Source organism: Dipodomys merriami, unplaced genomic scaffold, assembly GCF_024711535.1.
Source record: "Dipodomys merriami isolate MVZ:Mamm:240054 unplaced genomic scaffold, mDipMer1.0.p SCAF_91, whole genome shotgun sequence".
NCBI classification, from domain to species: Eukaryota; Metazoa; Chordata; class Mammalia; order Rodentia; family Heteromyidae; genus Dipodomys; species Dipodomys merriami.
The window spans coordinates 3,745,325-3,768,879 of NW_027206524.1; the positions used below are offsets into that span (position 1 = coordinate 3,745,325).

The 23,555-nt window shown below is 41.7% G+C and overlaps 1 protein-coding gene across 2 annotated transcripts; it reads right to left on the reverse strand.

Moving 5' to 3' along the window:
- Positions 1-11,807: 11,807 nt before the first annotated feature.
- Positions 11,808-17,039, reverse strand: LOC138821377 (sarcolipin). 2 transcript variants are annotated; one of them, XM_070013557.1, is made up of 2 exons: positions 16,964-17,039; positions 11,808-12,424 (listed from the first exon to the last, which is right to left on the reverse strand). In XM_070013557.1, the coding sequence occupies exon 2, from the start codon at positions 12,348-12,350 to the stop codon at positions 12,255-12,257; it is 96 nt and encodes a 31-aa protein (XP_069869658.1). In that variant the 5' UTR covers positions 12,351-12,424; positions 16,964-17,039; the 3' UTR covers positions 11,808-12,254. The 2 variants fall into 2 exon arrangements, with proteins under 2 accessions (XP_069869658.1, XP_069869659.1); XM_070013558.1 differs by having other exon boundaries at positions 16,942-17,039.
- Positions 17,040-23,555: the final 6,516 nt, after the last annotated feature.

A 23,555-nucleotide genomic window follows, 5' to 3' on the forward strand; every position in this document is an offset into this window, starting at 1 on the left:
TCTTGCCTGTTTTCTCCCACTCATGAGCGCTCCACACCCTGGAGCAGACTTGCTTAGGATGCTGTTGTGTGGGTGGAGTGTCTATATCCCTCAAAGAAATATTCCTTTTCCTCCTTCAGAAGCCATCAGATGGCTCGGGGCAGCAGGCTCTATTCACGTACCAGGAAAGCTTCATGCTACACACCACGCTAAGGGTCAGGATATAAAAGAACTCAATCATAAATATGTCATCTATCCTAATTGTGCTCAAGCAATCAGCTCTTCACCAGAGAACTCCAAGAAAGAGAGAGGAAGCCAGCAACCTGTCATTCCACAGATGATGAAAAGAATCAACTTCTGGCTCTTCTCATTTTTCCAGAAGAATTTTAGATATTCCATGAGTAATGAGGCCCCTGTCGACTGTTCTTTGTGACAGTGAGGAAAGTGATCAAATGTCTTTTCCTCCTTGGAACACAGAGCCTTCGAGTTCAAATAGCTTGCTGGCATAGGGAATGTCAGCTCAGCATTAATTGCCTTTTTTTTTTTTTTGCACTCTGGGCCTGAGCTCTGTCCCTCAGCTCTTCAGCTTAAGGTGAACGCTCTACCACTTGAGCCACAGTGCCACTTCTGGTTTTCTGGTAGTTAATTGGAGATAAGAGTCTCACGGACTTTCCTGACCAGGTTCAGCTTCCTGAGTAGCTAGGATTACAGGCATAAGCCTCTCCATGCCTGATTTCAATTATCTTTTAATATAGGTAGCCAACTAGGTAATTACTGAGCTTCCAATATCCACCCCCATGAAAATAGTATCCCAATTTTCTAGTGGAGGAATAACCTTCCACCGTGGCGGGGTGGGGGTGGGGACGGGACTGGGAATGTGGCTTAGTGGTAGAGTGGTAGAGTACTAGCCTAGGGTGCATGAAACCCTGGGATTGATTCCTCAGTACCAAAGAAGGCTTTTCCCCAATAGAGATGATGGACTTACCCTCCTTTCCCTGTCTTTAGTGCCCATAGGAAACATTCACAGGGTTATTCTGAGGACTCAGTGAAGTATATGGCCTGAGAATTCAATACTATACTGAATGAACAACAGATGAGATTACAAAAACCAAGCCCCAAGCGTGGGGCCTGAGATACCCTAAGTGGAAAATCAATGCTAACTGTTGCTCTTTTCATTAGTGAACACACTGATTCATTCCCTGGGCTTGACTACATTATGGGTTTCTTGAGAACAGGAACTGAGCCAAATTCAGCTCTGTATCTGAAGAGTTGGAGAATCTGTGGGCTTGGCACACGATAGACACTTGCCAGATGTTGATTGATTGAGCAACCCACCAGCAGTGCCGAAATTGAGCAAATGCCCAGTAATCTCAGTTGTGTGTCCTTAGTGGCCCTGCAGCTTTTGTGTTGTGCTGGGGCGCCCTCTGCTGTGTATGTGTGTATATATATATATATATTATGTGTGTGTGTGTGTGTGTGTGTGTGTGTGTGTGTGTGTGTGTTCATACTTTTCTTCTAGCCAAAGAACAGGTAAGGAGCCTGCAGGATACGAAATGTGGAGAGATCAGTATCACTGTTAATCATGTGATTGGCAAACCTAGTCAATGCAATATGAATTTTTAAAAGGCATGAGGTATACCCACTTGAATGGAAGAAAGAGGAAATGTCAGTGTAGCAACTGCTAGAAAGTTACAGAGAATTTGCAGTGTGGCTAAATATACAATAAAAATATTGTAAGTATAAGATTAATATCAAACTATTTTAAACCAAGCACTGGTGGCAATTCTTGTTACTCAGGAGGTTGAGATATGAGGATCGCAGTTCAAAGCCAGCTCAGGCAGGAAATGTCTTTTCAATTAAACACAAAATGCAAGAAGTAACACTGTGGCTTCAGTGGTAGAGCACTAGTCTTGAGCTGAAGAGCTGAGGGACAGTGCCCAGGCCCAGAGTTCAAGCCCCACAACCGACAAAAAAAAAAATACAACTGGGATACTCGCTAGACACTATATGGAAATGAACCGTATGTCTTGTGGGTGGGGACTGGAGGGGAAAACTGGGAGAGAGCCAGGGAAAGGGAGGACATGGTTCAAAAAGAATTGTACTCATTACCTGATTCATGTAACTGTAATTCTTCTGTATGCCCACTCTATAAATACAATAAATAAATTAAATCAAATTTAAAAAGAGCTCAGGGACAGTGCCCAAGTTCAAGCTCCAGTTCTGGCACACACACACCAAAAAAAACACCTATTTTTAAATATTTTGATTATCTCCAATAGAAAAATAGCCCACTTGTAATAGCAAAAATCTGAAGTATGGCAAGGATGAATCTAAAAGAAATATATGAGGCCTTTTAAATAAGACCAACAATTTTATCAAAAATCCTCTTTCATTTTGTTTTCTCTCACTCAACCCAATCCAACACACACACACACACACACACACACACACACACACACACACACACACACACACACACACACACACACACACTATACAAGACTAGACTTGGCAGAACAATAAACTCTCCAAAGCTTATTTCTTCTCTTTTTCATTAGCATACATTGATTTACAAAGAGGTTTCATGGTGATATTTCCATATAAAATTATAATCGAATTTATCTTCTTCTGCTACTCTTTCCTATCTCCCTCTCTACCTTCTTCAACAATTCTTAATGCATTTCATTATTCTCCTTCCATGAATGTGTATGAGATGTAATTCAATCATTTTGACCTCTCATCAGTTTCTTCTTTCATCCTCTACCTCTCCTGCTGGCTTCTACTGTCCTCAGCCCCTAGTTTACATTCATGTCATTCTTTCTTTTATTTGGGGTGGTAACTAGGATTTGAACTCAGAGCCTTGCACCTGCTCACTAGGCAGATTCCAAAACTCATTTTACATCCTTAACCTAAAAATCATAGTTACATATAATTGGTGGCAAATCTACCATGTTTGGATATTTCATATGTATTTTGTGCCCACAATTACTTTTACCACTATCTTCTGAGGTCACTAACAGGATCTCCATGTTTAGAGGAGAAAACTTGAGTTAAATTTGCCTTTGGGTCAATTGCCAAAGTGACAGAGTCAGGATTAAAACTCAACTATCTAATTGTTGCCAAAGGTTATTTTGCTGTTTCCACTACACCGGAATGCCTTTCTCCTGAGGAAGAAGTATGGAAAGAATGTCTTTGGCACCTCAGGGGACTGGGATATTGTGTCACTAGAAAGGTTTTCTAGCCAAAGTCTCGGTGCCTGTGATGATTCCTATTTAGATCATGTTCCTTGAGAGTAAGGAAAGATCTGAAAGGTATCTGCAAGCAGCTGGTTTAACATCTGAGAGTTGTAAATAAAGTTCTCAAGGAAACCATCCAATAACATTGCAAGGAATCTCAGGGGTCATGGTAGCTGGGTTTGCCTCCTAACAGATGAAAGGTTGATCCTTGCTAAAGTTACCTTTCCACCTTCAACCTTAATGCGGGGGGGGGGGGGGGGGGGAGGAAGGGGAGGGGGAGGGGTATGGCATGGCTCTCACCTGTAATCCTAGCTACTCAGGCTGAGATCTGAGGATCATGTTTGAAAGCCAGCCCAGGCAGGAAAGTCTATGAGACTCTTATCTCTAGTTAACCACCAGAAAACTGGAAATGTAACCCTTCTGTATACACCTTTACAATAACAACAACAAAAAGTTTAATATATTAAAAACTAAAAGTTATCAAACACGAACAGAAGTTTTTGTTTATGAGAGGACTAAGAATGATTTCATAAAATAACTCAGAGCAAATTTTCACTTAGCCAACAAAGCCTTAAAAGGTTCAAAGAAATACCAGCCAAATAAAATTTTAATAAGTTTATTTCTTCCCAGAAAAATATATGACATTATGATGATTAACATAGTAATTAAAACAGTATAATAATTTGGAACATGTTGTATTCAGGGCCAAATTCCTTTTTGATTGGCACCCAGATGGAGAAAAGAAAGTCTTCTAGTATCTTTTTTTTCAAATCATCAGAGTTAATATTAAAAAAGAAAACCATTTACCAGTTTTGAGTTACAAATTTTTAAAAAATGGACTTTTCAAAATATATGTCCTGCAGCCAGATTCTAATGTATTATTCTTTCTAGCAAGATTGACTTGCTTTACCTTTTTATGGTCAGTAGAAATGATGTCTTTTCATTCAAAAGGACTAGTTGGCCGATTAAATAGTCTCTGCTGATCATATCTATATCCACCATCATCATATCAGAACTAGCATATCTGAGGTACTGAAAATATCAGGAAAAGATTTTTATTAATGTGGCTATAATTCTACTCTTCACAGCTAAGGAAATTACAATTCACCTCTTTCTCCCACTTTAAAAAAAAATCCTCAGCATTCACATTTTTATCATCATCCTTCTTGATTTTTTTTTTTTCTGGTCGGTCGTGGGGCTTGAACTCTAGGCCTGGGCACTGTCCCTATACTCTGCAGCTCAAGGTGAGCACTTAACCATTGAGCCACTGCACCACTTCTGGTTTTCTAGTGGTTAATTGGAGATAAGAGTTTCAGGGGCTCTCCTGCCTGGGTTGACTTTGAACCTCCATCCTCAGATCTCAGCCTCCTGAGTAGCTAGGATTACAGGCGTGAGTCACCAGCACCTGGCTCATCCTTCTTGAAATAGCACTGAAATATCAAAACAGCTTCCCACCATCCACCACTTGAACCACAGCGTCACTTCCAGCTTTCTCTGAGTGGTTTATTGGAGATAAGAGTCTCATGGACTTTACTGGCCAGGCTGGCTTCAAAGTGTAATCCTCAGATCTCAGCCTCCTGAGTAGCAAGGATTACAGGCGTGAGCCACAGGTGCCCTGCCTTTACCACCACTTTAACAAGTTTTAGGGCCTAGTGTGTACCAAGTATTGTACTTACCTTATAGTAATATTAACCACCACTTATTCAGTATTCTCTCATTGTCAAGAATTGTGCTAAGTACTTTGAAAATATTATGTAATGTAAGGCAACGATCACACTTTAAAAAAAAAAAAAGGTACTCTTCTTTACTTGGTCTGGGTTGAGGTGAAGGTTTTAGGATTGAACTCAATATCTCTACCTGCTAAACACATGCACTATTGCTTAACTATACTCTTGGAGTATACTTTGTTTTTAACTTTCTTACAAGTATTTACATTTCTTTTATTTATTTTCAGTTTTTCTATTTGACAATTTTAAAAGAAGGCTTATTATCCAAAGGAAACTATGTGTTCCACCAAAGTTCAGAAACTGTCCTAAGGTCATAATAACATATAACAACAAAATTCTTACTGTGAATCCAAAGCCCTGGCTTTTTTTGTTTCCAAAGCCTTGTTTTTAAATGACCTAATGTGTGGGAAATGAAAATTACCATGTGACAAATTCCTACAAGTGTGCATACCCAGCTAATGCACTAGATGGAAGTGTCATTTCCACTCAAGGCCAACAGATAATACTGACACATTGACAATAGCTAACCAGCCATCAGGACTCTTACTATTATCTCCTGCTCAGTTGAGTGACAGAACAGATGGTCTGGGGCTTGTTTCAGACACTTGGAATACAGAACAATGAAGAGCTTGCACATCCTGTATGACTGAACCATAAAACGAGTAACGTACTTATCTAGAGGTATTTATTTCGAAGTTTGATATAATACCATGCTTTTGGCATTTTCAAGACCAGGATAGAAGAAACCTGTCTTGCATCTTTGGGTCAGCTGACAGAACAGAGGGCTAGAAGAGGAATGTCTGCCTGGTCTCAGAGTTAAAAAGAACTAGATTAGCCTCTCTCCTCTGTGTTTTAGAGCTGATCACTCATCTTTCCAAGTCTCTGTTTCCTCATCTTTAGGGCCTGAATAAAGATAAGTGTTTCAACTCTGTCAGATCTAGTACCACATACCTGAACTCTCAGATACTCAGAAGTCTAGGGCAAGAGAATCACTTGCGTCTAGGAGTTCAAGACCCACTTAGGCAACATAATGGAACTCATCGCAAAAGAATAATAAATTAGTTAATACATGCTTCACGAGATTTGTTTTTAGAATTGAATCAAACAGAAATACTCCTAAGACACAATAAGTATGCAATCATATTATACATTGAGTTTGACCCTCACTTTGTCAATTTCTCCAGTATCACCTTGTTGGTAGATGAACATGAAAATAGGCTCAACACATTGAGCATATTTAGGCTTTGATGAGTAATTCATAAGCATTGTCAAATTGTTCAGGGGGGTGGTATAGATCAAAAGCAGCTGGCACCATGAATATTTCATAAAGAAGCTAACTTGCCTTTGAACAAGTTGTTTGCAACTGTCTAAAGTTTTCTTTTTCAAAGTTTGGATGGCTCATTAATGTCATAGACATTTTGGAAGTAGAACTTTTTTCACGCCTCTGTTTAAAGCACATGTCGGCAAACACAGATCATGCATCTAGTCACAGTAATGGTACCTGTCTATTAAAGACTTTTATGTCCAGCCAGGCAGCCAGTGATGCATTCAACAGATACCCAGTGAGGAGGATTGGCCTAAAAGGAGCTAAAATTAAGCATGGAAGAAAGTCCCCAAGACAAACACACATGCAAGAGACACAAACAAACCAACACGATGTGATAAGTGACATGAGAAGTTAGGCCTGAAGCCCAGAGAGCAGGAATGATTTGGGGAGAACTTCCAAGAAGTAATCACACTTGATGGCAATCTTAGCAAATGACCAGGCGTTAGCCAGGAAAAGAAAGACAGGGAAGTTCAGGCAAAGGGGACATCTATGCAAGGTCACCACTATGAAAGAAAGCAGGCCATACTTAAAAACAACAAATAATTTAAAAAATGAGAGTGAGGCAGGGGCGATATTTTCCAACAAGAAATTACTTTTCACCTGACTTAAGCAACTATAACCCTCTTTGTATAGCACCTTTAAAATAACAATTTCAGAAGTGGTGCTGTGGCGCAAGTGGTAGAATGCTAGCCTTGAGTACTAAGAGGTTTAGGGACAGTGCCCAGACCTTGAGTTCAAGCCCCAGGACCTATAAAATAAATTAAATTGCAAGTGGCACTGTGGCTCAAAGTGGCAGAGCTGTAGCCTTGAGCAAAAGAGCTCAGGGACAGCACCCAGGCCCTGAGTTCAAGCCCACAACCAACAACAACAACAAAAATTAAATTAAAAAATTTTTTGCTGGGCACTGGTGGCTCAAGTCTGTAATCCTAGCTATTCAGGAGGCTATTCAAAGCCAGCCCAGGCAGGAAAGGCTCAGAGACTCTGATCTCCAATTAACCACCAGAAAAACAAAGTGGCACTGGAGTTCAAAGAGGTAGAGACTAGCCTTGAGCAAAAAGAGCTCAGCTCAGCTCAGCTCAGCCTAGGCCCAGAATGCAAGCCCAGGAGCAACCAAAACATTTTTTTAAATGATTAGAAATAGGAGTTGCAGGGAACAGCAAACTAAAGCAAAAGCTACAGGTGGATACGGTTATCTTCCTGATAGTCCTGCCCTCTGATCCTTGCTGTTTCCTGTATCCTGAATCTCTTCCAACATACCCCTAACTTTCTCTTGCCAAAGAACTGATCACATTATAACTGCCTATTTATATTTGTCTCCCACACTAAGGCTGTCTTCTTAGCCATTTCATCCCCAGTTGTCTAGTACTAGGCCAACATGTAGCAATTTCCTAATAAATACTTGTTGAATGAATGAATGAACAAATGAACAAGAGAAAGAAACTAGGTAAGCTCAAGGCCATGAACCAGAACCTTTGATAACAACTAGGATTCAGTTCTGGTTCTAGAGGAAAACTACTAGCATCTTGTTTGGGGGCAACCAGGCCCCTTTTGGGTGGATAAGACCAACACTGGAGACAGCAAAAATACCATGATTCAGAGTACACCAGATCCCAGAGAAGGTGACATTGAAAAGGAGCCTTATGGCCTTTGTGAGACTTGTAAGGCTGGGATCTAGTGTTGCTAATGAAGAGTTCTGAACATGAAAGACATTACATAGGTGTAACAGCCCCACAGGTGAAGCTGTTAATGGATCTCCAACCCTAGAAAGGAGGTCTTCACTGGAGCCTGAATATTAGTCCTGTCAATACATCCCAGTCACAGGAAGTCAGGGAAAGAAGAGAGTGACGACGGATAAACAAGGAGAAATTGCCAAGAGAATTACAATTGCAGCTTTGTCTAATTAAGATGAGAATGTGGGGTGTCATTTAAACATAATCAAGAATGGGTAGCTCTAGAACAAATTCTGGTGAGTTAGGCCGTGCTCTGAGAGGCCAATGGTGCATGTTTTCTCTGATACAGAGAAGCTAGAATCTAAACTACTATGGGACATGATAAATTATACAGGCCTCTAGGCATTCACACACAGTGAGACCAAAGGAGGATACAATTACTGGAAAACACAAAGGAGCAGTGCCTGTGTGCATCTGGATCATATAGAAGAATACTTACTGAAATGAGCTCCAGGCAATGGAAACAAGAGGGTTTTTTCTTTTGTTGCTGTTTTCCTTTTCTTTTTGTCTTGTTTATTCATTTATCTATCTTTGGGAAGCTTGAAGGGAAGCACAGAAATAGTGGGACAAAAGGTGAACAAATGCAGCAGTGGTACTCACTAGACACCATGTTGAAAATAAACTCTACAACTTGTGGGTAGGGATGGGAGGGGAAAACTGGGAGAAAACGAGAGAAGGGGTGACACTGTCCAAAAAGAAATGTATTCTTTACTTGACTTATGTAACTGTAACCCTTCTAGATGCCACCTTTATAATAACAATAGAAATACTTTTATTTTAAAAATAATCAAATGTTTTGGGAATCTATGATTTTTAAAAAGGGGGGTGCTGGGAAGGTGGCTTAGTGGTAGAGTGCTTGCCCTGCATGCATGAAGACCTGGGTTTGATTCTTCAGTGCCACATACACAGGAAAAAGCTTGAAGTAGCACTGTGGTTCAAGTGTAGAGTGCTAGCCTTGAGCAAAAGAAGCTCAGGGACAGTGCCCAGGCCCTGAATTCAAGCCCCAGAACTGGAGAAAAAAAGTCCCCAATGAAGATTTAAATGATCATGCTGCCCATATAGCTTTGCCCCTTACACCTGATTAGTGAGATCTCTGTCCCTCAGCCCCCACATCCTCTAAGTGGCAAGAAATATGGCAAGGGCCTGGTGCAGGGCTCCCATGCAGTAGACTCCCTAAATGATCCCTGTTATAAATGTGGACTCCAGGATTTCAGCTCCACAAAGAGACCAACACACCCAATGTCTGAAGGGACTGTGCCCCTCCTTCCCCAATACATAGCATTTCTCAAACGTACACAAACATCAGTCAGCAGCAGCTGCTTTGAGATTTTCTTCAAGGAAATGAATAACTACTCACCAAGGACTACTCTTCAAGGACTACAGGTCCTGGAGCGGTGGGCCTCTGAGTAGTGTTGTTAAGTTATAGATGCCTGCTTGTGTAGTCAAACTCCAAGATTAGAGACAGGACCCTGAGCAGATCATACACTATTACCTCCCAATTGGAGGAGGATGGAGAAGGAGGATCTCTCAAAATACAGCACCTTTAGTGGCACTGTGGCTCAAATGGTAGAGCACTAGCCTTGAGCAAAAGAAGTACCCAGGCCCTGAGTTCAAGCCTCAGGACTGGCCAAAACAAAAAATTTTAGTACACCTTTTTCTTGATCTTACAATTCTTAATATTAGCATCACATTTGAATCACATTAGACTCATATTAGAATCCTTCCTTAAAACCCAAAAAAAAATTACCTCTAGACATAAAATAAGACCCATTTTTAAAAAAAATCAAGCTCGAATGTTTTGTTTTTTTCAAAGATTTTTTTCCCACAGGTTATTGTGATGGACTAATGCACATGCAGAAATCTATGGAAGGCACACTAGCCTCACTTGGAAGCTGGTCTAAAACTTCCATGGATCTGCCCTAAAATAATTCAGAATCAACACTGAATTCAAATCTTCATTTGAACAAGACTTCTCTGACTCAGAATCACATCAAAGATTGAGAAGCAATGGCTGGTACCCATTACTCTGCTACACAATAAAATCATCTAGAAGATTTAGTTTTCTTTAAATTTAAGAGCCACCTCCTGACTTTTCTATTTAATCAATCTGAGGAAGACCTAACCTCTGTACCATGAAAAATCACCCCTGGATTTATTGACTTTCTTTGAGTATAGACAGGACAGAGGACCACAGTGCTAAGTGGACAGTGCCTCGGTGCTCAGATTCTCAGCAAGGAAGGTGCAGATGCTATGCTATGCAGGTGCTAAGATGAGCTTTAACAGAATTCTCACAAATTTAACAGGTGAGGTCTGTCTAAGGCAGTGTTCTAGCAACATACTAAAGAAATGTCTACTTCCTGTGCTGTGCTTACAGTTATATATATGTACACATGTATTTTCTTTCTTTCTTTCTTTCTTTGACGATCCTGGGGCTTGAATGCAGGGCCTGGCCACTGTCCCTGAGCTTCTTTTTTTCTTTTTTTTTGGTTGGTCATGGGGCTTGAACTCTGTGCTTGGGTGCTGTCCCTGCACTCTTCAGCTCAAGGCAAGCACTCTACCGCTTCCAGTTTTCTAGTGGTTAATTGGAGATAAGAGTCTCATGGACTTTCCTGCCCAGGCTGGCTTTGAACTGCAATCCTCAGATCTCAGCCTACTGAGTAGCTAAGATTACACGCATGAGCCACCGGCGCCCGGCTTCCCTGAGCTTCTTGTGCTCAAGGCTAGCAGTCTACCACTTGAGCCACAGAACCACTTCCAGGTTTTTCTGTGTATGTGGTACTGTGGAATCGAACCCAGGGCTTCATGCATGCTAACCAAGCACTCTACCACTAAGCCACATTCCCAGCCCTCGTGTATTTTCTTTGTCCCTGTAAGGCTGTATTTGTATCAAGACAATAACTAAATAAGAATGTTCTACATTTAGGAACATGATTCATATTAGTGATCAATAATGCTAAATACTTATATTAAAAATAAACATGGAAGCCAGTTGCTGGTGGCTTCTGCCTGTGTAATCCTAGCTACTCAAGAGACTGAGATCTGAGGATTGGAGTTCAAAGCCAGCCAGCGCAGAAAATTCTGAGACACTCTTTTTTTTGTTTTGTTATGTTTTGTTTGTTTTTTGTTTTGGGTCCGGTCGTCGGGCCTGAACTCTGACCCTGGGCGCTGTCCCTCAGCTCTTTAGCTCAAGGCTAGCACTCTACCACTTGAGCCACAGACAGTGCCACTTCCGGCTTTCTTCTTTTTGCTTATGTGGTGCTGAGGAATCGAACCCAGGGCCTCAGGCATGCAAGGCAAGCGCTCTACCACTAAGCCACCTTCCCAGCCCCATTCTGAGACACTCTTATCTCGAACTAACAACCAAAAAACCAGAAGTGGAACTGTGGCTCAGCTCTGAGTTCAAGCCGCACAGCTGGTATAGAGAGACAGATGAGTTAAATAAACATGGAGATGCTATGTAGTAGAATATATCATTTTTGTGAATTCTGAGGATAAGCTGCAAGACTTCTAGGGGGGCTTGTCTTTTAGTGGCCTCTCCAGGTGCTGGCCCAGATCTTCTAGCGGAGTGAAGTTATCCTCCCTCTGCCCTTGGAACTGGTTAAAGGGAAAGGCTTGAGGAACACTGACCCAAAGGAATGATTGAAATGTGATCCCCTTACTTGACTTGGTTTCAAATCCTTAGCAGTTGGTGAGCCTTAGCTTAACTCAAATGCTAGAAATACCAGAGCGTTTGTCACTTCTGCCATAGTCAAGGGGTGAATGCTGCACCATTCACAGAAGCTAAAATAAATTCTAAAAAGCCACCAACTTCATGGTTGAGTTGACTTTATTGACATGAGAGTTAGAGAAGTTAACAGAGACTTCCTCTAGCATTGCTTCTGGCGGGTTGAATGAGAGTTTGGTTACAGGCAGTGCGGATTGTGGGGAGAGAGTGTGGTGAGACACATCAGGGGCTGTTCTAGTGTGGCAGCATCATGAATCCAGTTTGCCTTTGACCTTGTAGCCTGTCTAACCCATGGGCAGTAGGAGTTGGGGCTAGCTCTAGTGTTCACTGGTCGCCAGGCAGGCCATGCAAGCAGCATCTTTACTGAACACATGATCACTCCTAGTGCTGGGATAGGTCAGGCATTGTGAGTGTGGATCAGAGGAGCTTGGGGGTGCCAAGAGTGACACCCCATGACAGCTGTGGGCTCTCAGGGCAGGCAGGAGGCACCCCCAGGGCATCTAGGCAGGCCTGGGAACAACTCCTGGCCTCTCAGTACTGATAGGACCTCACAAGGAGCCACATGAGGAGGACAGTGATGAGGACCACGGTGAAGTTGAGGAACAGCTCCTGGGTGGACCGCTCCATCCTCACACTGGCTGGGGAGGACTTCCGGCAGACTCAACTTCCGGCAGACTCGCCTTCCGGCTTGTCTTCACCTCCTAAGAGGAAGAACCAAATCAAGACATGGGGAGGTAAATGAGGGTTAATATAAGATGATATTTGTTGACAGTGTCCCCCTTGAGATGTTTATGTTTAAAGCCCTAATTCCCTAAGGATGTGGCTGCATTGGGAGAGAGCATCTTGAGGTCACTAAGGCTAAGTGTACTGATTTATGTTTGTAATCCCAGCTACTCAGGAGGCCCTAGGTAATAGGATTGCAGGCCAAGGCAAACTTTAGGGGAAAAGCATGAGACATTACCAGGAAAAAAGAAAAAGAAGCCTACAGCAAATAGAGCTGGAGGCATGACTGAGGTAGTAAAGAGCTTACATAGCTAAAGCAAGACTTTGAGTTAAAACCTCAGACTACCAACACAAGCAAGCAAACTAACAAAAATGAGGTCACTCAGGTAGACCCTGATGCAAGGTGACTGGTGTCTTGTTAAGAACAGGGGATTATGTTGGTGACTCGTGCCTGTAATCCTAGCTACTCAGGAGTCTGAGATCTGAGGATTGGGGTTCAAAGCCAGTTCATGAAGGAAAGTCCATGAGACTGTTATCTCCAGTTAACCACCAGAAAACTGGAAGTGGAGCTATGGCTCAAAGTGTTAGTGTGCTAACCTTGAGAGATCTTTCTCTCAAGAGAGATCTCTCAAGAGATCTCTCTCTTGGGCTCAGGGACAGAGCCCAATCCCTGAGTTCAAGCTCTACAACCAACAACAACAAAAAAAAGGAAAAAAAGAGGGGATTAAAAGACCAGACACAGTGACTAGGACTGTAATCCCAGCTATTTGACAGACAGAGATTGGAGGATCACAGTTGGAGTGAGCCTAGGCATAAAAAGTTGAGAGACTTTTCTCACTCAATGGCTGGGCACGGTGGTGGTGAGCTGTTATCCCAGCTACAGGAGAAGCACAATGGTTAAGTGCAGTGGTTTGTGCCTACCATCTCCAGTAACAACACAGGGAAGCCCGAGGTAGATAGAAGCCTATGTCAGCCTGGGCAGGGAGCATGACTCTACCTTGGAAAGGTAAAAAAAAAAAAAAAAGGGCAAAAAGGGACTGCAGGCTTGGTTCAGGAGATAGAACATCTGCCTAGGAATTATGAGGCCCTGTGCCTTGGGGGGGGCAGAGAAAAATAACTAAAGAAAGGAAACAAAGAAGATATTAAGGAACCCACAGGAAAAAGATTGCCATTCCAGGATCAAGGAGTCATAACTCAACCTTGCCCATCCCAGATGTCCAACATCTGTCCTTGGGCTATCTCTGAACAAGAGCTGCCACTCTTCACTCCAGCTTACCATGGAAATTTCAGACTTGTCAGCGTCCACAGTGACATGAGTCAATACCTTAAACCACACACACACACACACACACACACACACACACACACACACACACACAACTTCTATTAATATTAAGAGTCTGGCTTCCCTTCCTGGTGTCACAAAAACCAATATTTTTGTTCTGATTCTTCTCTTCCTTTGTACTTTCTTTGCACTTTGTACTTTCTCTGTACTGGTACTTTTAACCAAATTTAAAGCATTTCATTTCTTTCTGACTTCTGTGTGTATGAACGCATGTGTTTATTTCACTAACTTAAAGGCATCAGCAAGTACAGACACCAAAAGAAAAGAATGTTACCGTTCAGTGTTGCCCATGAGACACTGAATTATCTATCCTTGGGCGGAGGATCACATAATCCTCTGGATTTCAGGCTGCTCTAAGTCTTCATCCAGCCCCAGCTGAAGGTGTAAAATAGTGCCAACAGCTGCATGGCTTTGCATTGGGCACAGAGCCTACTGGGGGGTCAACCAAAAGTCCCTTGCTAGTCAGTCCAAAGAGCAAGTGTTAACCTCATGAGCATTTCAGCTTCAGGGCTTGTGCCAGTTATTTTTAGTCCAGCCCAGGATGTGCCTAGATTGTAAACATTTCAAAGAGCAGGATTGGAATCTTCAGAGTGCGTGCACATTGTACTTGCAGGAAACCACACCTCGAGAACATAGATATGCCATCCATCAAATTATTTACCTTTGGTGATGTAGAGTGACAATGTAGATAACATACCAGTGTTCTGTTCTTTAGATAATTTTAGGTAGACACCTACATTTTAGATATTCACGGTGAAGTTTTACTATTGAATATAAAACCTTAACAAAATAGTATTTTGTTTGCTAAGGGTGAGAGTTTGAGGGGTGGAAAGCTCTCGTAGTCAAGTTTTTGTCTGAATATTTTGAGCCATCTAACCAAATAGAACTATTAGCTTGAATTACTGTATCTGTTGTAGCATCAATGGACCAAATTATTCGTTCTAGCTGAATAGTCATTTTAATTGTGTAATTGTTGGTGCCAACCACATGGTACTAACCAGTTAGTGGTTGAATCTTGGTTTAGCACACAGCCAATAATTATTGGTTTACATTGCCTTTCTCTTTTAGTTCTTCATCATCTTTGGTCCACAGCAGGAAGTAGTCATTTGCCAATGGGAATCTTTCCAAAGATTTGCTTGAAGGGAGAATTAAACAACCGAAAAGTGATGGGTGAAGGAGGAAGTGAGAATATGACCAAATGCCCACAAGCTCAAAAAACAGGAGGAGAACCAGTCTAGACATGAGGTCTGGAGACAAAGGAATCAAAGTTACCAGCCCTTACTATAAACTTATTAGTGAGATCAAACCATGACCTAAATGCCCATTTGTTTATTTGAGTAAGTTATCAAGAAATGTGGAGATAGGCAAGAAAAAAAGCAAAAACCAGTTTATAGTGATCAAAGTAACCCAGTTCAGGAAGAGCAAATTAACTGACCCACCAGATCTGCTGATTAGAGTAAGCTCTTATATTAGAAGGAATCATGGGCTGGGAATGTGACTTAATGGTAGAGTGCTTGCCTAGCATGCATGCGTGGAGCCTGGGTTCCATTCCTCAGTACCACAAACTAAAGAAAATGAATCATGATTTGGGATCCAATAGGAAAACACTTGGGGGGAATAAAAAAGAGGAACATGCTATTGGAAGTTTTTCCAATTACCTTGATAACTTAGGCAAGTATTACAGTGGGTTTTGTCTGTCCCAAAAACTTAGCTGAGAAATTGACTTTTAAAAGAGAGGCTGTTTTTGTAGCAAAGAAAGTTAGAGGGCTGGGAAGGTGGCTCAGTGGCAGAGCGCTTACCTTGCATGCATGAGGCCCTGGGTTCGATTCCTCAGCACCACATAAGCAGAAAAAAAGCCGGAAGTGGTGCTGTGGATCAAGTGGTAGAGTGCTAGCCTTGAGCTGTAGAGCTGAGGGACAGGGCCCAGGCCCAGAGTTCAGGTCCCACGACCGGACTGCCCCCCCCAAAAAAAAAGAAAGTTAGAGGCAGGCCTACAAGTGACAGACAAGAGCTAGTTCCCAGAGTTGTGGTCACCTCTTAAGAATATTACAGCAGGTTATTACTGCAACTAAATTAAGTGTGAATTTTCAGTCACTTTGACAATGTGGTACTTTTTTAATTAAGGTAGAAAATGTTCTTCCTTAATGCTTACAGTTTAACTTCTACCTTAGATTCTCAAGTACACGGGCACCAGGATTCATGTACAAGGATGTTCAAGGTAGCATAGGAACTCCAAAGTGTAAAAAAAGTAAATAAAAATAAATAAAAAAAAACACAACTGTTCATCAACACTTGAATGGCTGAATAGTATATGGAGACATTTGAATGCTATTGAACAGAGAAAATGTAAGCACTACTGTAGCTGCACACAAGATGGACAGAGCTCACAAATACAACTGCTGAGCAAAAGAAGAATATACAAAAGAAACAGATGGTTCCTTTTATAGAATCAAAGACAAGGAACTTGTTTAGGAATGTACAAATATATGGGAAAGCACTAAGGAAGGTCAAAACTACTTCAATAGTTGGGACAGACAGCAGAAAGGGAGGTGATCAGGAATAGATTTCTGGGTGCTAGTAAATGATCAGGTTTTTGGTAAATGATCATTATATGTGTGGCTTATAATTGTTGCTAGACTGCTCATGTTTTATGCATTATGAATTGACAGCTACTGAGCACACTTATTTCCCATGGCTTACCTCGTAACTATTTTTTGAACTTTGACAGTGACTGCAAGTATTTGTTCGGTCATGTATTTTAATTGAATAAAACGGGGAAAATAAGGTGAGAATTTCCAATTGGCCCAATTCAATCAACACATACAAATGTAAGGCGAAGATGAATTTTCACATATATTTACATATTTAGGAAGGATGACTCAAAGTTAGGCAGGAATCAGAACAGACATCCTTTCCACTGTTAGTCCATAAAACATTCCGTCTCTTATTTTAATTCTTCCCTGGGGTATATGACCCAAAGTGATTGCCACATGGATCTACTAAAACCCAAAAGGCTATGAGCAAAATTGCACCCAGTTCAATGGTGGTTTTCACACACACACACACACACACACACACACACACACACACACACACACACACACACACACACACACATTCTATAGGCCAGGCAGATAACTCTGCTGTTACCTGATGAGGGTCAAGGACACACCTGGGCTATGGCACGCTTCTTCCTTACTCTCTCCAATTCAGCCTCCAACTCCTGCTGTCTCCCTGGCTGCCTGGACTCTTGGACTCTCAGCAGGGCCTAAAGTAGACTGAGGGCGGTGACAATCTGTGTGACGTCACCGATGAAGCACCTCACAAGAGCCACTCGGAAGATTCGAGCCTATTTCTGTTCAGAAGGACATGGAAGTGTGGTGACTAAGACTTTGTTCCTTTGGCTGCCAATTTGGACTAATACCACCCAGGAATTTAAAAGCCTTGGGTTTCTAGCTGACTTTCAGGGCAACTGGTGTGACTTTTACATCTATCTTTTATATCTTTATGTCTAACGTGCCTTTAAAGCATCATAAATCAAGAGTGACAGACTTGATTTAGCACACTGGCGCTTCAGTTAACTGCTCTCCCTGCTTAGCGTGCGAGGGTGTAAAACTGTGACTTCACTTTACCACCCATATGTTTAGGCATTTGAAATGCGAAGAATCCTCTGCCTTGAACCCAGACACAGACACACACAGATACACACACACACACACACACACACACACACACACACACACACACACACACACACACACACACACACACATACACTGAAGAATTTCACAGGCTTTCTCCAAAACACACACACACACACACACACAGAAGAATTTCACACGCTTTCTTCAAAACTGGCATTAGTCTAAGCCATGAAAGTTATTCTCTTCGTCCCTTGCTCCATGTAACTTTCCAGCTAACCCATGAGGTACAAGTTTACACATTCATCTAGTTCCTTCTGCAACCGCCAAGCAAACCATAGGCTGTATGGACCTGTTGGTGAATTACCATCACAGTCAACTCAAAGCTAGACTTTCAATCATTTGAGTCAGAGTTTGGAGAACTGCTCCAAATTAATGAAAACACAACTTCTACACTATAGCTATATGTAGACTACATCTGAAAGAAAGGAAATTATGTGACTTCTCTAACACTACCACTGACTAAAATCAGACTGTGATGAGTTTATTATCCACAAGTCACATGTTTGAAGGTCATTGAAGCCTCTGAAGTATTTAATTAGACTTGAAAGCACATCAGATAAATACTCTAAACATGACAGGGGCAATTGTGTTGCTTGGCAGATCCTTCCTTTACACATAATAGAATAAATTTTCCCTTATAAATTCCCAACTAGGGTCATTTGAAATAATATACTCCCAGGAAACATCAACAAATGAAATTCTCTGTAATTGTCCATAGTCCATCCTTTCTCACTGTTCTTCATATACTAAAGGCTCCACTAAAGGACTTTCCATCCATTTCTCCATTTCAACAGAAGCTCACAGAGGGAAATCTCAATACAGCATTCTATCGCCACCTGTCTTGTAAGAAGATAGCTTGCTGAAATGACAGCTAGTCTCGATTAATTATAGCACCATCGAACTTTGGCAGTTATTTGCTACCATCTGGCAAACTTTCACTGTAGTCAGATTTCTGTCTTTTGCCTCCCAACCCTTGCCAGATTGTTTCAAATGCTGGAAATGTTTTCCTCGTCACCAAACCACACCTGCCCCTTTTTTTAACCACCCAAAATTAGTGTTTGTCCAATTAAAAATGTAACATTTACTGTCATATATTTGAAAGCAGCCCAAGTTATAACAATTAGAATTATCACGAATCCCACCATCCCTAGAGAAAACAAAAAAGAACATTATATTATAGACAAAAACCTCAAAGTCCCAAAGTATTTTTGGTAAAGGATTCTGATACTGGAAAAAAAATTTTCTTTTTTAAATTCTGTTAGAATTAATTATACCATGTGTTAGTATTGGGTTTCTAGGAAAGGTATCTAGTTTTAAAATGTTTGAATTACAGGCTGATGCCTGTAATCCTAACTACTCAGGAGGCTGAGATTTAAGGATCATGATTTGAAGCCAGCCTGAGCCTGAAAATCTATGACTCTTATCTTCAATTAAGCAGAAAAAGACAGAAATAGAGCTATGACTCAAGTGGTAGAGCCTTGAGTCACAAAAGCTCAGGGACAGTGCCTAGGCTCTGAGTGCAGGCCCCCAAACTAGCACACACCAAAAACACTGGAATATGAATTTGCTCTACCATATTTTAAAATGTTTAAGATAGTACCACATGTTGACATATTACTGAAATAGCTATCCAGTGCTATTAACTTAGTTGAATTGGTCAATTTCAATGTAATGTCAGCTATTTATTTATTTAGAAATTGGGCCAATTCTTGCTACATCATCTCCTACTTCAGACCCACCTTTTGCCCTTTGTTGTGACACTGGAACTCGATTCTGCATTCTCCATTTCCTCAATTTCAATGTAATTTGAGGGGGGAAAAATCTCACCTTGTTTTGAGTGATTTGTTGAGTTAGTTCCACTTGTCTCTCTGCTCATCTTATTTAAGTATTTCTAACATTGTTACCAAGTAATATTGGGCCCAATATGTTGACAGAATCCTCAACATCAGAAGTTTCTGACTACCAATGTTTCCTTCCATGATGTCAGAACTAACAGAAGCTAGCTTGTCATTAGTTTGACCTAATCTTGTCTAAAAAAATATACAAGCTATGCAAAACCATCTGACATACATTCAAAAGCTTTAGAGAGAGTTTACCTCTTAAGATTTGCACATGTATTTTATTTTTCCTCTAGTGCCCATACTGGGGCACTGAAAATCCATTTTTTAAAATTTTTTTTTGCCAATCCTGGGGCTTGAACTCAGGGCCTAAGCACTGTCCCTGAGCTTCTTTTGCTCAAGGCTAGCACTCTACCACTTGAGCCACAGTGCCACTTCCAGCTTTTTCTTTTTGTATGGTACTAAGGAATCAAACCCAGGACTTCATGAATGCTAAGCAAGCACTCTACCTCTAAGCCACATTCCCAGCCCCATTTTTTTAAAACGATCAACGTTTTCACCTCTCATTTGAAAAGCTGAGAATGACAAGATTTCAAAACCTCAGCACCAAAGCAAATTCATTCCTTACCATTCACCCTAATTCATTCTGCCTTCCATGAGCAGCTCCCATGACTTAGCAGCATTCCTTCCAGAACAACTTTCCTTGAGGGTCCATTTTGACAGTAGGTCTGGTAAAAACCATCTTCAGCAGTATTTCCATGTCTCTATAATCTACAACTTAGCCAAAGTCCAGAAAGTCAAGAGCACAGAACTCCAATTGGCAGGAGCACAGAAACTATCAGTGGCGTTTGCTACCTCCCTGCCATCACCAAATGCATTATGGATGTATTAAACCCACTGAGATGCAGGACAGGTCTCTTGTGCCTAGTTATTTGCTAAACTAGCTTCTTTACTTATTTCTCCACTTGCATCCACCTTTATGACCTGAAAAATGGAGACCCATGTCAATCTCTAAATTCCACAAGATTAAGACATCACGGCGGCAGAGTTCACCAAGGCTGGGATGGAAGAAGATGAACTCTCTGCCAATGCAACACTGAAGTGCAGAATCATGCATTTCTAACCCTCACATTTCAGTGGGAAGTTGGGGTCCTGGAGCTGCTGAAAAAAGAAGCCACTGTTTTCCACTGTCAATCTCTGACCTAAATGCATTAGGATAAGCCCAAAGAGAATGGGCTTCTACTTCCTGACATTCTTCTCCATGTCTCTCTTGCTACAATCTCCCTTTTTGTCTTTGATTAACCCTTGACTTCGGGGCACGAGAAGGCCAAGAAAAGCTCAGGAAGAGGCTAACGTGACATTGGCAGGATCTACACAGAAATGACCATTCAAATGCTCAGTCTAAACTGAGCGCCAGCGGCTCATGTCTGTACCTAGCTATTCAGGAAGCTGAGATCTGAGGCTCAAAGCCAGCCTAGACAGGAAAGTCTATGAGACTCTTGTCTCCAAAAAACTACTCAAAAAAAAAAAAAAAGAGCTAGAAGTGGTGCTGTGACTCAAGTGGTAGAGAGCAATAGAAGCTCAGAGACAGTGCTCAGGCCCAGAATTCAAGCCCCAGGACTGGAAAAAAAAAGAAAAAAAAAAAAACCTCAGTCTAAGTAGCTTGAAGAAACTGCATTTACAGTGAAGTGAAAAGTTTGGGGACCTTGGGGTAAAAAATCCTTATTATATTCTGAAATTTCTACTTCCAAGTAACATAAAGAAAATAGCCCTTTCTGGCTCTCCATTTCCCCATCTCAATATGGAAATCCTAATGCCATAAGATTGATTTTTTTTTTGTCAGTAGTGGGGCTTGAACTCTGGACTGAGCACTGTCCCTCAGCTCTTCAGCTCAAGGCCAGCGCTCTACCACTTGAGCCACAGCACCACTTCTGGTTTTTCTGGTGTTTTCTTGGAGATTAAGAGTCTGTGGAGGGAGGATAGGGTAGGAGGGTGGGGGGGAGGATGGGAAGGGATGGGAAGGGGAAACAAAGGAGGAGGCTACAATACTTGATAAGAAATGTAGTCATTATCTTGCCCGTGTAATTGTAACCCCTCTGTATAGTATTTTCACAATTGAAAAAAAAAAGAGTCTCACAGACTTTCCTGCCCGGCTGGCTTTGAACCATGATCCTCAGATCTCAGCTTCCTGAGTAGCTAGGATTACAGGGGTGAACCAGTAGCGCCTAGCCCTAATGCCATAAAGGTATTTTTTTCAATGCCAGTACTAGGGCTTGAACTAAGGGCCACAGGATTCTTCCTTAGCTTTTTAACTCAAAGCTGGCACTCTACCACTTAAGCCACAGCTCTATTTCTGGCTTTGTGGTGGTTAATTAGAGATGAGCCTCGTGTGCTTTTTCTAACCTGGGTTAGCTTCAAACCGTGATCCTCAAATCTCAGCATCCTGAGTTTCTAGGATAATAGACATCTATGCAATCCCATAAAAGATGTGTGTGCCATCAGAGTCTTAACTGGCAATGTATGCAAAATCGCTTGCTCCCTTTCACTGCTGAGATATGCTGCTATACCAATGTGCATTAAGCAAGCACAGAGCTTGCCTGGCCTCTAAATTAAGCCATGCCGAGATTTTTCATCCATAATAATTAAAATTGTCAAATGAGAAAGAGCTCCTTTCTCTAGCATCAGTGCAAAACTTTTCACCAATGTGTCTTTTAATATCTATGGATAGGTATTACCATCCTAATTCATTGGGTATACTTTCCAGTCTACCAAAATAAACAGTCTTAAATTTGAGGAAAGGGAAAGAGAAATTTAAAAATGTTGTTGTTTCTTTTTACATACTAAGAGACTATCTTTTTTCCCGATTTTTCTATATAGCTTATAGCCTTGCAAAATAAATTGGCTTAATTTGATAAACTCATCTGCGGCAATCTTTTATTTGCTTGATTATTTATCAGCCTGCCTCCTGGCTTGAGCTGGGCAGATGGCGCTTATTTATTTGTACAAACAAGATGTAGAGACATTCTGCCTCAGCATTTGCACTCAAAATGGAGCAAACTGTTATTTTATTTTATTTTTAAATGGGGGCGGGGGGAATCTCAAGGAGCCAGGTGCCAGTGGCTCACATCTGTAATCCTTCTTACTCAAAAGGCTGAGATCTGAGGGTCGTGGTTTAAAGCCACCCCAAACAGGGAGTTCAATGAGACTTCTATCTCCAATTAATCACCCTCAAAAAGCCAGAAGTATAACTGCAGCTCAAGTGATACAGTGCTAGTCTTGAATTAAAAAAAAAAAAAAAAAGCTCGGGGATAATGCCCAAGTCCTGAGTTCAAGTCCTAGGACCAACACACACATACACACACACACACACACTGGAGTCTCACAGGACAAAGCACAGCTTGAAAGTACTGCTCTGCATGAGTAATTTACAACAGAATATGTTGTAAGCAGGCAGCAGGAAGGCACACAGTCATCAAATAGAAATGAGGATTTGGGCCGGGCGCTGGTGGCTCAAGCTGCCATCCTAGCTACTTAGGAGGCTGAGATCTAAGGATCCCAATGCAAAGCCAGCCCGGGCAGGAAAGTCCATGAAACTTAGCTCCAACTGAGAACCAGACATGGTGCTGTGGCTCAAGTGGTAGAGCATTCGACTTGAGCTTAGGAATAGCACCTAGGCCCAGAGTTCAAACCCCATGACCGACCAAAAAAAAAAAAAAAGAGGATTTGGCCCACAAGGACAGAAAGGTTGGCTGGATGCATGTGGGCGGCATTGCCCTTCTAAGGAAAGCTGGACACGGCTGACAGAAACCTCAGGTCAAAGTCATGTCTCCCAGAGGTGAGTCAGCTTTCATATTCCTCCAGTGCTGGTTCATCAGCTGAGAACAGCCCGTCGGAAGCATGACCCCTGTGCAAACATAGTTATGATCTCAGAGCCATGCAGCTGGACCTGCCCCCGTCACAGTGCAGCCGTATCTGAGAGCAGCGATCTTAGAACCTCCATGTTGCCGTGCTGTGCTTTCTACTTCCTGTCTGCTTGGTCCTGGGGAGAGAGAGGACCATGGGGGGAAAATAAAAACTCCTAGCTTCTGTACTCGTCAACCATTAACCTCAACAGTGTGCATCACTAAATTGGAGGTAGACATTCCCTCTGCATGTGTCATTTTGCACACGTCACCAGCCAGCAGTGTCATAATGCCCTTTATTTGAAATGCCCCAGAAGCAG

Coding starts and splice junctions, on each gene's coding strand:
- LOC138821377 (XM_070013557.1), bottom strand. CDS start 12,350: ATGGAGCGGTCCACCCAGGAGCTGTTCCTCAACTTCACCGTGGTCCTC.